The 13,799-nt window shown below is 41.9% G+C and overlaps 1 protein-coding gene and 1 long non-coding RNA gene across 4 annotated transcripts in view; one reads left to right on the forward strand and one right to left on the reverse strand.

Annotated features, from left to right (window-relative positions):
• The window catches only part of mkxa (mohawk homeobox a), a 40,182-nt gene extending 36,211 nt beyond the window's left edge, over positions 1–3,971 (forward strand). For all 3 annotated transcript variants that reach the window (XM_053639319.1, XM_053639320.1, XM_053639321.1), the window contains exons 7-8: positions 1,280–1,313; positions 3,135–3,971. In XM_053639319.1, coding sequence (XP_053495294.1) covers positions 1,280–1,313; positions 3,135–3,327 — 227 coding nt within the window. In that variant the 3' untranslated portion in view covers positions 3,328–3,971. The remainder of the gene's footprint in view (positions 1–1,279; positions 1,314–3,134) is intronic.
• The window catches only part of LOC128616662 (uncharacterized), a 25,719-nt gene continuing 11,920 nt past the window's right edge, over positions 1–13,799 (reverse strand). The window contains exon 3 of the long non-coding RNA XR_008387464.1: positions 1–769. This is a non-coding gene — a long non-coding RNA (uncharacterized LOC128616662). The remainder of the gene's footprint in view (positions 770–13,799) is intronic.

A 13,799-nucleotide genomic window follows, 5' to 3' on the forward strand; every position in this document is an offset into this window, starting at 1 on the left:
CTCTCTCTCTCCCTGTCCCTCTCTCTGTGTGTCTGTCTCTCTTTCTGTCTCTCTGTCTCTCTCTCTCTCTCTGTGTCTGTCTCTTTCTCTCTCTCTCCGTTCTTCTCCAAACCAGAACACAGTGTCTTTGTTCAGAAACAGCTCATAACTGATGATAATGTTTGCACTGCTCTTCGGTGTAGTATGAACAAGTTTTATTTAGCAACATTTAGCAACCTTTTATATCAGAATGGCTGATGATGATCGTTGGTAGCAATCCTTGGGCTCAGAGCTTTTGAACTGGAACGACAGAGCGAGCAGGAGAAGATGGATAAGATGGTGTGAAGAAGAGAAATAAAGATTTCCATCCAAGCAGAAGGAAATCTCAACAAGGATTTCAGAGGAATGTACTTGACTAAAAAAAAAACAAAAAAAAACAACAGCAAAAAACAAATATTTGCCACATTTTGAAGATATTTGGTGGAAATATTTCGAGAGGTTAGTTAAGAGGTGTTTTGGCTATAACATCATTTCCCAGTGCTGTAAAACCACTTCTAAGGCACTGGGAACAACAGGATATTTGGTAATCAGCCTCATACTGACCCGAGGCAGTCTTGGCCTGGTATCGGTGTGTGCGCAGACACGGGCTCCGCACATGTGCCGTCTTTTTGGAGGAGAAACCGGGAGAAGAACGAGATTAGCTGCGGCACAGGCCAGGTTTTGGGGATGATTAGGTGCTGTTTGGCTCTTGCAGAGTCTGGCCAGGTTTCGAATGCTCCATACTGCAATCCTGATCCAAGAGAGGAGAGAAGGGATGAATGTGAAGGTGAGAGCTGAGGTCTCCCAAGAGGACACTTTTCGATTTTTTTCATCAGACTTTTTAGGCTTGGGATGTGAGATGTCTTGTGTTGGAACAGCGGTGAATAACGCCACAGCCGCACATCCTTTCAGTGTTTGGTCCTCTACAGAGCAAGCTATGGAAAAGTATACAGCTTTAACACCTTGTACTGGTCAGTCTCAGTGGGTGGGGTCAGCTGACGTCATTGGTCCATGTAGAGGAAGATGAATGCTCACCAAATGAAGGTCCATATAGTGTGTCTGAGATGATGAACTTCTCAGGATTAAAGTTTGAACAATTACCTTTTATTCCCCCTCTTTACATCGACACCTTTCATCTTTTCCTCCCCCTCTCTCTCTCTCACACACACTCTCCAAATGAATTTTATTATGCTATCCATCACCATTAACCTGAGGTGAACTGCACTTAACACTTAGCTTTGTTCTGATGTTGTGTTTGCAGAGGCTGTGGATCATGGATCAAGTAAATGTGACAAGTAAGTAGTATGTTTCGCTTATTGCACCGCAGTACATGTACTACAGGTGTCCAACTCGACGCCTGACTAACCAAAAATAATATAAGGCAAGCTTTTTTAAATTAGAGCACTATTAGCACAATTTAAGCCCTGACACCCAACATCAGTCGTTCATTTTCTCCAAAATCGCCCGTGGTTATGATGAACAAACCGCCCACCTGTGCTCGTGTTTAAAATGATAGAATTACCGCCTAGAACCTGAAATCCACTGAAAGCAAAATTCCCATAGATACAAGCGTATCCATGCATATAATAACCTGATTTTAAGAACCATTTAAGAACTATTTGTCTCTAAACCAGTGTCTTGTTCATGTACTTCCCATTGCAGTCTTCGACATTTTGTAGTGTTACAACCTGGAACTGAAATGCACTTTAATTGGGTTGTTACCATTAGAGTTACACAATGTGTCTAACTTGTGAAGGTGCAGATACATTTCATGTTCTGACACAAAGGCTAAACATCTAGTTCCTCATGTTTTTGCTTCTTGAAAACATTGCACAAGGTCTGTCAGATGGATGGAGACCATTGGTGAAAAGCATTCGTTCCCGGTATACTGTCCTGTTAAAGTGAAACTCCGCCCAGTCTCGAGTAGAGTCGTACAACTTTTCTTTTAAGATTCCCCATTATATGGAATCATTCAAATCCATGTTGCTCTCAAGCCTGAACGGTTTCCCGGTCCCTGCTGATGAAAAGCTTTCCCCACAACACAATACTACCACCACCATGCTTCACTGTAGGGATGGTAATCTCAGGATGATGAGCGATTTTGGGGTTCCGTCAAAATGTTCAGTTTTGGTCTCATTGGACCAGAGAACCTTTTTCTATATGCTTGCTGAGCCTTCAATAGGATTTCATATGGGTGTTCCTTAATACTGGCTTTCTTTTTGCCACTCTTCCATAGAGCCCAGCTTTGTGGAGTGTTTAAGAGCGTCTCCCATCTGAGCTGTGGTTCTCTCCAGCTCTTTCAGAGGTACCCTTGGTCTCTTGATCGCCCCTCTCTTGAATAATCCTGTCTTTACGTGTCCTTTTTAATAAAGGATTAAGTGTCACTCTGCAGGATGTTCAAAGTTTGGATTTTTCCTTAAATAATCAAACCCTCGTTGATACTTTCTTCCTGGGTTCTTCCGGGAGTAGGTGTATCTAGACTCCATTCAAGCAATTATGTGAAGTCTGATGGCAAATTGGTTGTACCAGAACCAATTTTGGGGTTTCAGAGAAATGGGGATGGATACCTATGCTAGCATGTTATGTGCTATTTTGTGTAGAATGTTGACACATAAGTCCATTTCAGTTCCAGGTTGTAACACCTACAAAAGGTTCAAGGGGGTGAATACTTTTTCAAGGTACTGAACCGACTGCCCATGAATTTAAGTCATTAACAGCAGGGGTCTGTAATCGTATCCGCAAAGTGCTGGTGTGGCTGCAGGCTATTATCCCAACCAAGGTAGAGTTGCACACTCGATAGTTGATTGGAGAGCAAGATTAACTGATGTGGAATCAGGTGTGGCTCCTGCTTGCTTGGAATAAAAGGGATGAGACTGAAGAGCCCCTGATTAATAGCATCACTAATAGCTACCTAGAAAATGGAGCCAACATTACTGGAATAGACCCAGCTGGCATTAAAGGCATTTACAAAATTAAGTTACGCCTACAAATCGTTACTTTGCGAAGCCACACGAAGAGTAGAGACTAACTTTAGCACCCATATACTACATCATAGCTGGTGTTTCACTCACTGTCTCATAGATGTGTGTGTCTGTAAACGTGTGTGTCTGCAACAGCGTCACGCCGAAGGAGAAGGGATGTGGAAAAGACGAGACGTACTGGCGAGAGATCAATGCAGCCATGGCGCTGACCAACCTGGCCAAGCCTAAAGACGGTGCTCCCGCAGGCACCACCAGCTGCATCATCCAGAAATCCTCTCATATAGCCGAAATCAAGACTGTCAAAGTACCCATCATGCACAAGTACTAGCAACACCCTCATCTGGAAAACAACCCAACGTGACTCTCTTTTACTTTTGGAATCTGCATATGTGTTTGTTTATATTTTGTTGTACTTATGAATATGAAGTAGATTTTTTTTGTTCTTCTGTACTTTAAGTCGAGTTGTTAAAGTGCCCTGAAATGCAGCACTTTGTTGTTGTTTTGAGGTTTGTGCCTTATTTGATGCACAAGCGCTTTTCATACTAAGTGTTGATGATGATGATGAAGACAGTATTGCAGAATGAGACACTTTTGCATTAACTTATTTTGATATGACTTTTTTTTTTTTTTTATACTCTGAAATTTCTATTCTTTCATGCCAAAGTGCCTTCATGTAAACTAAAAAAAAAAGTGGAAGTGCACATCTTTTACATGACATTCAGTTCCCTGGTGCAGTTCCTGGAGTTTTTGCAAAGATTCTACATTTTTGCTTGACCTTATTTATACAGTGCCCAATGTTCAGAATGATCATTATATATATAGTATCATGTTTACACCATTTTAATGATAGGATCCTGGTCAGTGATTTGTCACTGTCAATACGATCGGATACAGCGTGTTCCTTTTATAACGTCAACATTACTTCGCGACCTTGCCGTTTGAACTAACCCGAAGGCTTTTTTTTTTTTTTTTTTTAAAAAGAATTCAATCTGTCAAGCAATGTCACAGAGGAGCTAGTGATTATTTTCTACCCAGAGCATAAGCAAGCTTTCATATAAGCACACACTGAAAATGTTTGCGCTTTCTAAAGCCTGGACTTGCTTTTAACTATGTCTTTGCAAGATGGCTGCTGCACGCATCCTGCGTTTGGAGCACTGCTTATGCAAAGTCCTCAGCGATACGAATATAAATATTGTATAGCTATATCACATGACACTGTGTCCACAACTGACTAAATAAACTAGCTATTTGCGTCCCAACTGGCAAACTCGTATACTGTTCTAGACAGTTATTGAGTACTGACACTAACCAGTTCATCTATTACGGTTAGTTTGAATTTTTTTTAAAAAGCTCATGTAGCCTTCAGACCTGCCCGGTGGTTCGTCTTGCATACCAGTCTTCCAGATTTTATACATTAGGAAATAGTTTCGTATTTAAGGTCGGCGTTTTTAAAAACTGAACTCGTGACAACAATCCCGACGGTGGAGGAGGAAAGACTTGAAGAGCTCGGCTGCATTTAACGTTCGCTGTGCGTTTTACAGTTCAACTTGGTTCTAGTGGATGTAATGGTCGTTGCTTATAAATCTCTCTGATTTACGTAAGATACGCAGGTGAGGATGCGAGTTTCTGTACACACGTGTCGAGTATAAACCAGGCCTAAGTGTTAAGTTTGCTAAACTTGTAGGTAGTAAGTCAGGGTTGCGTTGCATGCGCTCGTGAAGTGCGAGATCGGACTCGGCTGGCTAGTTCTGCCCTACCTTAGCAAAAGCAGTATCTTGCGTTTTTTCATATTTCGTCAAGATTTAGTGTTTTACTTTTCATAGCATGTTATTGTTATAGAAATAACTGCCATGAAGTAACTCTATATCGAATGACCTAGCTAGTGCACAGCTGGCTGGACATCAAGTACACGTTCGACGGTTTTCTTCTGCTTTAGTGGGGCGGAACAATTTGATTAGCCGGATATGCTTAAAAAATTTTGACTCAGCATTTACTACTAAGTGCCTAATAATAATAATAATAAAGTGTGTAAATAATAACATGGTAACCTTCTTTGGCATGTAAAGTCCTGTTCCAGTAGCTAGCAACATAACCAGCAATAACTGAGCATGTAGTTTTGCTTATGCTCTACAAATAACTCATTTAGTACAGTAGTCCATGATTGCTAATGCGAGCTAATGCTAAACAACACTGTGCCATTCTACATTTGGCTGTATATGCATTTCCTATTGAAGAGCCAACCAGGCTCTCAGACATTCCAGGATGCAGATCAAAAGCACCGTAAGTGCCTCTAAGAAGAGACACACCGCCTTAGACTTGTCTGCTTACCGTGAAGAACCAACGAACAAAACACATGGTGTTCAATTGCTGTGATATGACTCAGTAAGACAAATGTTCATACACACACACACACACACAAACATAAGGCTGTAATTATAACATGTGGCTGCAATTATAATGCTGGTTTGTCTCTTTAACACATCATTTATCCATCATCTGCCAACACCAGGGAAAGTTCTGTCAGCATCAACTGTTTAATGTAGTGGTGATTTTAATGCAATGTGAGTCTGATTCCAGAAGACACACACGGTATTGTTTAACAATCACATGTGCCGACCGTGCCAGTTTTTATTACTCCTGCTGACACTGTGTCCTCCCATTCTAGCAGCTATCTGACAAACAGAGATGAAAACTGCCTTGTGGTAAATGTTAGAATAGTCAGTGGTTTAAACGAGTGAGGTGGGGACAACACATGATTTTTCAAGTAACAAGTGAGTCTCGACTCTTGACACTCGATCCTGGGTCAAGTCCTGAGTGAAGGCGAATTGGAAATATAGGTCTTTTACCAATTAAAGACGGACAATTCACAAGCCCAAAGTACAGCTAGTCTCAGGTCATGAGTAAAGACGGAAATCTCAAGTCATATCCTGATTAAAGACAGACGAACACCGAGTCACTTCCCCAGTGAAGGCGTACTATTCCAAAGTCAAGTCCTGAGTAAAGACAGACAAGTCCCAAGTCTGAAGTACAAGTCTGAAGTCCAAGTCCCGAGTAAAGATGGAAGTCTCGAGTCATATGCTGATTAAAGACAGGAAAGCAAGTTTCAACAAGTCTCAAATCAAATCCAGAGCAAAAATGTACTAGCGCCAAGCCAAGACGAGAGTAAAGACAGACAAGTCTCAAGCCAAGTCCTCATGTCCTGAGTGAAGACGGAATTCTCAAGTCATCCTAATTAAAGACGGATAAGCACCAAGTTACTTCCCAAGTAAAGACAGATAAGTCTCATGTCAAAAGCCCAAGTAAACATGGACAAGTCTCAAGTCAAGACAGACAGATCTCAAATTCCAAGTAAAGACATACAAGTCTTAAGTCACGCCCCAAGTCAGGTCCCAAGTACAGACATGACGAGCCTTAAGTCAAGTGCAGAGTAAAGTCACGTCCCAAATAATCAGTCACGTCTGAAGTACAACATTCATGTCAAGACCGACAAGTCTGAGGTTCCAAGTCAAGACGGAAAAGTCTGAAGTCATGTCCCAAGTCACTTCCCATGTCAAGACCGACAAATCCCAAGTCGATACCCAAGTCCATACATATAAAATGTGCCACAATGCAGAAATCAAACCCTCTGAAGCTGAAATTTCCAGAGTTTCAAGGTTTGGCCAGATTTCTTTTATCAAACAGTGAGGGTCGTGACCGAAAGGGACGTTTACCTTGTTATTAGTATTATATTGTAATAAATGTATTGTCTTCTCACATGTTCCTGCTTAGAAGCAGAAATCTTGGCCCACATTATAGAAAACCTGCAGCTGGTGGGAATTAAGGCTCAAATTGATGTTTACAAGATGGAAGAAACAGACATCTATGTTTTCTGAAAAGAAACACCACTTCAGTGTTATTTCAGTTTCCGACTGAATGAAAGTATAAACTTTTTGTGTGTGTTTGTGCTGTGACTTATCTGCTACAGCAAAGATGTTGTTTACTAAGATCATGTAGTACTGCCTTGAATGGGAATAATCTCCGTATATATTTATGCAAAGTATGCAAACAGTACAGATGCAGGGCCACTTTATGAAAGACAGCAGCGTAAGATGAAGGTCGTATGTATATCGGAAAGGTGTACATGTATATCCTATGGTACTGTTGCATGTATTTTTAAAAAAAAAATTTTTTTAAATTCGTGCCTTCTGGCCTTATGTTTGACAGACCTCACCAGTCTCGAGGTGAGAAAGGCCAAAGAGATGTATTTGTAAAAGCTGCATGCACTTCATCACACGTCCAGTGATCAAATTTGTTCAAACTGTTGTTTCACAGCCTGGAACTCTACAGAAACTCATAATCCAGTCAAACACACGCATGCCTTCTTTTGTAAAATGAAACATTCCAGTCCATTCACTGATGCTGCTGGTAAGAGTGTCTCACCTCTGAGTCAGAAGACTATTTGAAAGCCTACATCCTCCTTCCTTATTCTGTCGGGAATGCCGAGATGCTTTGAACGCGATGAACTTTACGGACCAAGGTGAAAGGAAGATGTTGCAAGCGAAGACATCCGTCATCCAGAATGGATCGTTTTTAAAACTGAACCTTTTATTCGCCAGTTGTTGTTTTTTTTTTTTGTTTTTTTTGTACTGTAATTTGTTTCGGGTTTGGTTTAATTATTCCCCTGGACGATATTCGCTTTCAAAAGATGATGACGGACAAAAGGCAATTGTTGTGTTCACACTTCAGAACATCTTTAAATTATTATGAACTGAAAAGAAGAAGAAGAAAAAAAAACAGGAACTGGTGATGATAGCCTAATTTTTCTTAACTCGTTAAGTTATATGTTTTTTTTTTTCTTTTGTTTCTTCAGAGACTGGATGTTTATCCAATGACCAAATGCATAATATCTCATTTATTCTCTGGTTTTCTATTGCTTTCCTCCACCCGTCCCGTCCCCCCCCATCCCTCCCATCACCCCCCCCCCCCACCCAGGAACTATGTTTACTTTCACAGATCAATGAATAAACATGAAGATGTGACATTTGTTGATTTTTAAGACTATACTACTACTACTACTAATAATAATAATAATCTTCACGAATGAATTACTCCAATTGAAATGAATAGAAATTTGAAAAACAAGACTGAAGACTCAATACATGTTTTTAATCTGGATTGTAAATCTCCTACAGGGCTTCAGAGCATTCCTAACCAACTATTTCAGAATTTACAGCCAACGTAGGAAAAAGGGATGATATGCAATAGGAAATGAGACCTCCTTATTTTTGTACGGACCACCTAAAGCATTACGTTGACAAGAAGTTCAATCTAAAGGTTATAAAAGCATTAGGTAGTTTCTCACTATCATGTAGCATTAGGATATATTATATTTTGGCTATGATCCTTCAATGCAAATGTGCAGTTTTAGAGTTGTTACTTACATTGGAATCAGATGATAAACCAGCATTTAAGGTTACACCGACCTTCATAATGCCCATCAAGCTTTCGGATGAATTCAGTCACATTTTACGCAGATAAACTAATAGACCAGAGTTAGTATTTCTGTTTGACCTGAATTTAGATCATTTCTGTTCACACTACATGGCATAAAGTATATGGATACCAGACCATCACACCCATGATGGAGCTTTCCCACACTGTTGCTACAAAGTTGGAAGCACACGATTGTATAGTATAGCTGTGACATTAAGGTTTTCCTTAACTGGAACTAATGGCACTTTTCCACCGCACGGTACGGCTCGACTCGACTCTGCTCACTTTTTGGGGGATTTCCACTGTGGATAGTACCTGGTATGTGGTACTTTTTTTAGTACCACCTCGGTCGAGGTTGAAAGCGAGCTGAGCTGATATTAAATGCGAGGGAGTAGGGAATTCATCTTAACGACTGGTTCTGTATTGTGCCTGAATAAATGTGTGTCATTTAATATGTACTTCGCGTACGGTAATATTCTACTGATCGATTTTTACGCCTCGCTTGTTACCGATTTCCAAACAAGCGTTTATCGAAGTCGCTCCGGTCGAGGCTGAATCTAACCTGGTCATCTCGAGCGCTACGTGGGTTCTAGAACGACGTTATTTTACATCCTTAATAGGGTCCATGTTCAGTGAGAAGGGAAGGCATTTGGAATACGGCCTGGCCGTGTATTTGTACACGGCTTCGATGATACAACATTATTCCTGCGTGAAGACGAGTGGAAGGTGGCACCCACGTTGAGGCGGCACTAAACTGCAGTGGAAAAGCAAGCAAAGCGAGCTGAGTCGAGTCGAGTTGTGCAGTGGAAAAGTGGCTTAAGAGGCCCAAACCTGTTCTAGCATCTTGTTAAGTTTGGTGTGATCTAGAGTGTCCTGCACAGAGCCCGGACCTCAACCCCACTGAACGTCTATGCGATGAACTGGAACACAGAATTTGTGCCAGGCCTCCTCACCCAACATCAATGCCTGACCTCACTTGTGACTGAATGGACAGAAATCCCCACAGCCATGCTCCAACTTCTAGAGGAAAGTCTTCCCAGAAGAGTCGGGGGGTATAATAACAGCAAAAACTCCATATTAACACCCGTGGTTTTGGAGTGGGATGTTCAAAAAGCACATATGGGTATGATGGTCAGGTGTCAACATACTTTACAGTGTATGTCTTTTACACAGTATAGTGGTGCTGCTGACAAGTATACTTTAATGTCATCATTGTAGAAGTAAAAGCTACAGTAGCGTTATGTTGGACAAAGAAGTGCATGGATATAATAGGTGAACATTAGAGGGCCTAAAAACAGTTCATCTTCAGTAAGCGTTCTAACCTGGTCAGGGTTGCACAGTCAATCCTGGTAACACTGGGCAGAAGGGATGCCAGTCCATCCATCCATCGCAGAGCACCATTCACACAGACAGTCACACCTAGGGGCGATTTAGTGTATCCAATCCACCTCCTTGCGTGTTTTCGGACAGTCGGTGACACCTGGAAAACCTTAAGGAAACCCAAGGGAACACTGGCAGAACATTCAAAACTCATCAGACAGTAACCGAGTTCAGAATCAAACCGGGAACCCTGGAGCTGTGAGGTAACAATGCTACCCACTCTGCCACCAATGCTTGGGCAAATATAATAGGGTTGGACTCCTGATCGGAATTTCGTGAGTTCAAATCCCAGCACTACCAACTGTTGGGCCCTTGAGCAAGGCCCTTAACCCTCAACTGCTCAGTTGTTGTATTAAACGAGATAAAATGTAAGTCGCTCTGGATAAGGCCGTCTGTCAAATGGCATAAAAAATGTCAAATAATAACTCTAATACGTTATTCTGCCATGTAAATATAACCATAGCTATAATAAAGCGAAGATTGGAAATAGCAGGTAGACAAATTTCTGTATAAACACTCCTCTGACAAAGTTTTTAATTCCATCCAAAACAAACGCTGGATGTTTTGTTCATATGGCCCCCGCTCTGAGTGTGTGGAGTGTGTGTACAGAGGAAAGTTCGCTACTTGACCAGTTAAACAAACAAATCAGTCAAATCCATTTTCCTTCAGCCCACAGAGAGAAAGGCTCGGTTAAAGAGCACTATTGTGCTTTTCAGAATTGTATTATTTAGACAGCGGATATGATTAGCTGAGGTTTACATGCTGCCCGAACTCCGATGACAGCAGCAGCTCAGACGTGTTAAGACACTTTGAAGCTTTTTGGACTTTCTAGTTTGCTTTTAGAATTCCATGCCAACAGGCTCAACCGACTACAATACCCTTCTCTATGTACTTGTCCACTAGGTTGCAAATCTTCCTCTGCCTCCTTCAAGTTTGCCCTTCACCCCTTTCCTCTTTAGTTAATGACTCTACCATTCTGCTTGGCTTCCCGCAAAATCTGCAAAAAGCCCATGAACTAGCGTACCAAATATCCGAGAGAGACTGTGCCAAAAGGGAAGGCAGTTGCCTTGATGCCTTGCTGTATATTCTGTGTACTAATCCATTTTAAAAAGCAGTACCCACAAAGGGTCATGTAACCAATGGCTTTGAAGGCAGCGATGACTACAAACACCAACATACCAACAGTGAGCAGAAATTCTATGGGATCAGTTTAGTCGATTCCAAGAGTTGTTAGCCAAGGGGTAGGATACTGACATTACGACATCACAACCAACAACCAGCTATGGGTATGCTCGGGTATTCAAATAGCAAGTTAACATTTTGTTTGAGGCGCCGGTATTCAATTACTGAAATCACTTTCTTTTTTTCCACATGTCCACATGGTGCTAATCAGTCCACATCTGGCTGTAATTGGACGGAGAGCAGCACCGTCATGGACCGCAACTTATAGGTGTACATACAGTTCGGCTTCACGTGATTGACGATAGGACTGGGAATCGCAGATAGCTTCCATGAATGATTTGGATGATCGAGATGTCCGTCAGAAAATCTGTTTTGTTGTGCCTCATAATACATTTCCATGTCAGCCTATTTTATATCCTATACGAACCTTAATAACGTGCTGCCTCGACTACGGAGCAGAGCGGCAAGACATCTTTCTCGACGCATCTTAGCTTCCCTTGTCTGTGCTGCCAAACTGATAAAGCCGTAAACGTCTTCGCTCGCAAAAGACGGACCGGGGGGGTTTGATTTAAGGAAATAAAAATCAGCGTGTTGTTTATCAGGGTGACGGCGTTATCAAAGAATTCAATAAGTACTGTATCTGACGTTCAGCACAAAGCACACGTTTATATCATTTGATTTCAGTTTTATAATGAACGTAGTCATAACTCATTCGGTTTATTTGCAGTCCCGGCGTCTGTTCTGCAAGCGTTCCTGAGCTTGTTAACGGGTAATTAGCAAATGAGAGTACCTATCATGTCGTTATGGTAATCAACTAGTTCTCCTGTATGGATCTGCTGGCCCTGGCTTCGATATCGTTCAATAAAAGTCGCGGGATTCACGCTGATCATGACATCTTACAGGGAACCTCCACCATGCTGCGTGACAAAACCCATCATCAGGTCCCACACTCTTTCCTATCTTTCGTCTTCGTTCCTCATCTATAAGCAGACTGGGAAGAAAAAAAAAACCTGCACTGAGTAAACGTTTCCACCGAGGTCTAAGCGATGTTCCATCGTGCTATTTTCTTTTCTCTCCATTCAGATCTTCAGCTCAGTGTTCGCCGAGGAGCGCTCGTGAAGCTCGGCGTGATCTAGCTGGGAAGCACGATCGTGGTGAGACGATGCTTTGGCCCAGCGTGTGACAAGGCTTCAAATCTGCCTCGTGACCTCGGTTCTAGCACGCTAAGAAATCCAAGTTACCGTCAGTAAGAAACGCACGCAGGACGAAACCCGAAGAACAAAGGAGTAGGTATTTCCTTTGTGATGATGAAATCTGCCTTCTGCTCCATATTGGAATAATTAGTTGACTTGCATAGATGCTCCAGCGGGTCATTATTTAGCAGTGGACCATGTGCAGTTTGTGAGACACACATTCCTCGAGCCGAGCGTTGATTATGAGCCGTGCAAAAAAAAAAAAAGGGTTGAAGAGATACCGAGATTTCTGGAGACATTTTTCCTAAAGTCTATGAAACTGACCCGTGCTGATGGAGAACCTCATGCTGCTCGTGTGACGATCCGTTCAAACACACACATGGAAATGTTTCCCCCCAAACTGAGCTTATAGCAATAAGGATGTTTAATAAATCTTGTAATATCTTTTATGTGGACTAATGGAGCGAAACCACCATCGTCTGGGTCACAGACAATAAGCCTTATGCATTATTTGAACATTTCTAATGAATGACTTCCACAGACATGCGTATTAACGTCCATTACTCATGCTTCAGTGGTGCATACTTCCCAAAAGTCCTGCATAGACTTGGATTTTTTTTTTTAGTCGTAGTGATGTGACAAAATCGAAGGTTCCGTGAGCGACGGCGTTAGACGTCGAGTTTTAGAGATTTCTCTAGGTCTTTATGCTTGTGCTTTTCTTTTCCGTCTCCTTTAACCTAACGACTGCAGCGTCTATCGTTCAATACTACAAAATCTGGCCTTAATTCTAGAACCGACTGTGTGAGAATGCGTGTTCTCCAGGTCAGATTACACGGTGAAGATCTTCTTACGATAGACTCGCGATTAACAGAAAGGCATTATGGGAACAGAAAACAGGCTCGCATAAACAAAAACAAGACCTCTGGATAACAGTAGCGGTCTTATGTCTGGATGTTAGCAATGGTAAGCTTTAAGAGATGAAGAGGAGGAGTTTGAAGCAATTTATGGCCGGGGAAAAGAGGACGACATGAATGCCAATTCTTTATGTGTTCTTAATGTAATAACGATGCAGGAAGCTGTAATTCATCTGCTTTTTCTTCTTTCAGATCTTTTCTGTCTCTCTCTCATCTACTGTCTGTCTCTCTGCTCTGTCTTCATCTCGCTCTTCTACTATGTTTCTGTCTGTCTCTCTTCTACTCTGTTTCTGTCTGTCTCTCTGCTCTGCTTTGTCTCCATCTCGCTCTTCTACTATGTTTCTGTCTGTCTCTCTTCTACTCTGTTTCTGTCTGTCTCTCTGCTCTGCTTTGTCTCCGTCTCGCTCTTCTACTATGTTTCTGTCTGTCTCTCTTCTACTCTGTTTCTGTCTGTCTCTCTGCTCTGCCTCCGTCTCTCTGCTCTGCTTTGTCTCCGTCTCTCTCTTCTACTCTGTTTCTGTCTGTCTCTCTGCTCTGCTTTGTCTCCGTCTCTCTCTTCTACTATGTTTCTGTCTGTCTCTCTGCTCTGCTTTGTCTCCGTCTCTCTCTTCTACTCTGTTTCTGTCGGTCTCTCTGCTCTGCTTTGTCTCCGTCTCTCT

The sequence above is a fragment of the Ictalurus furcatus genome, chromosome 13, assembly GCF_023375685.1.
Source record: "Ictalurus furcatus strain D&B chromosome 13, Billie_1.0, whole genome shotgun sequence".
NCBI lineage: Eukaryota > Metazoa > Chordata > Actinopteri > Siluriformes > Ictaluridae > Ictalurus > Ictalurus furcatus.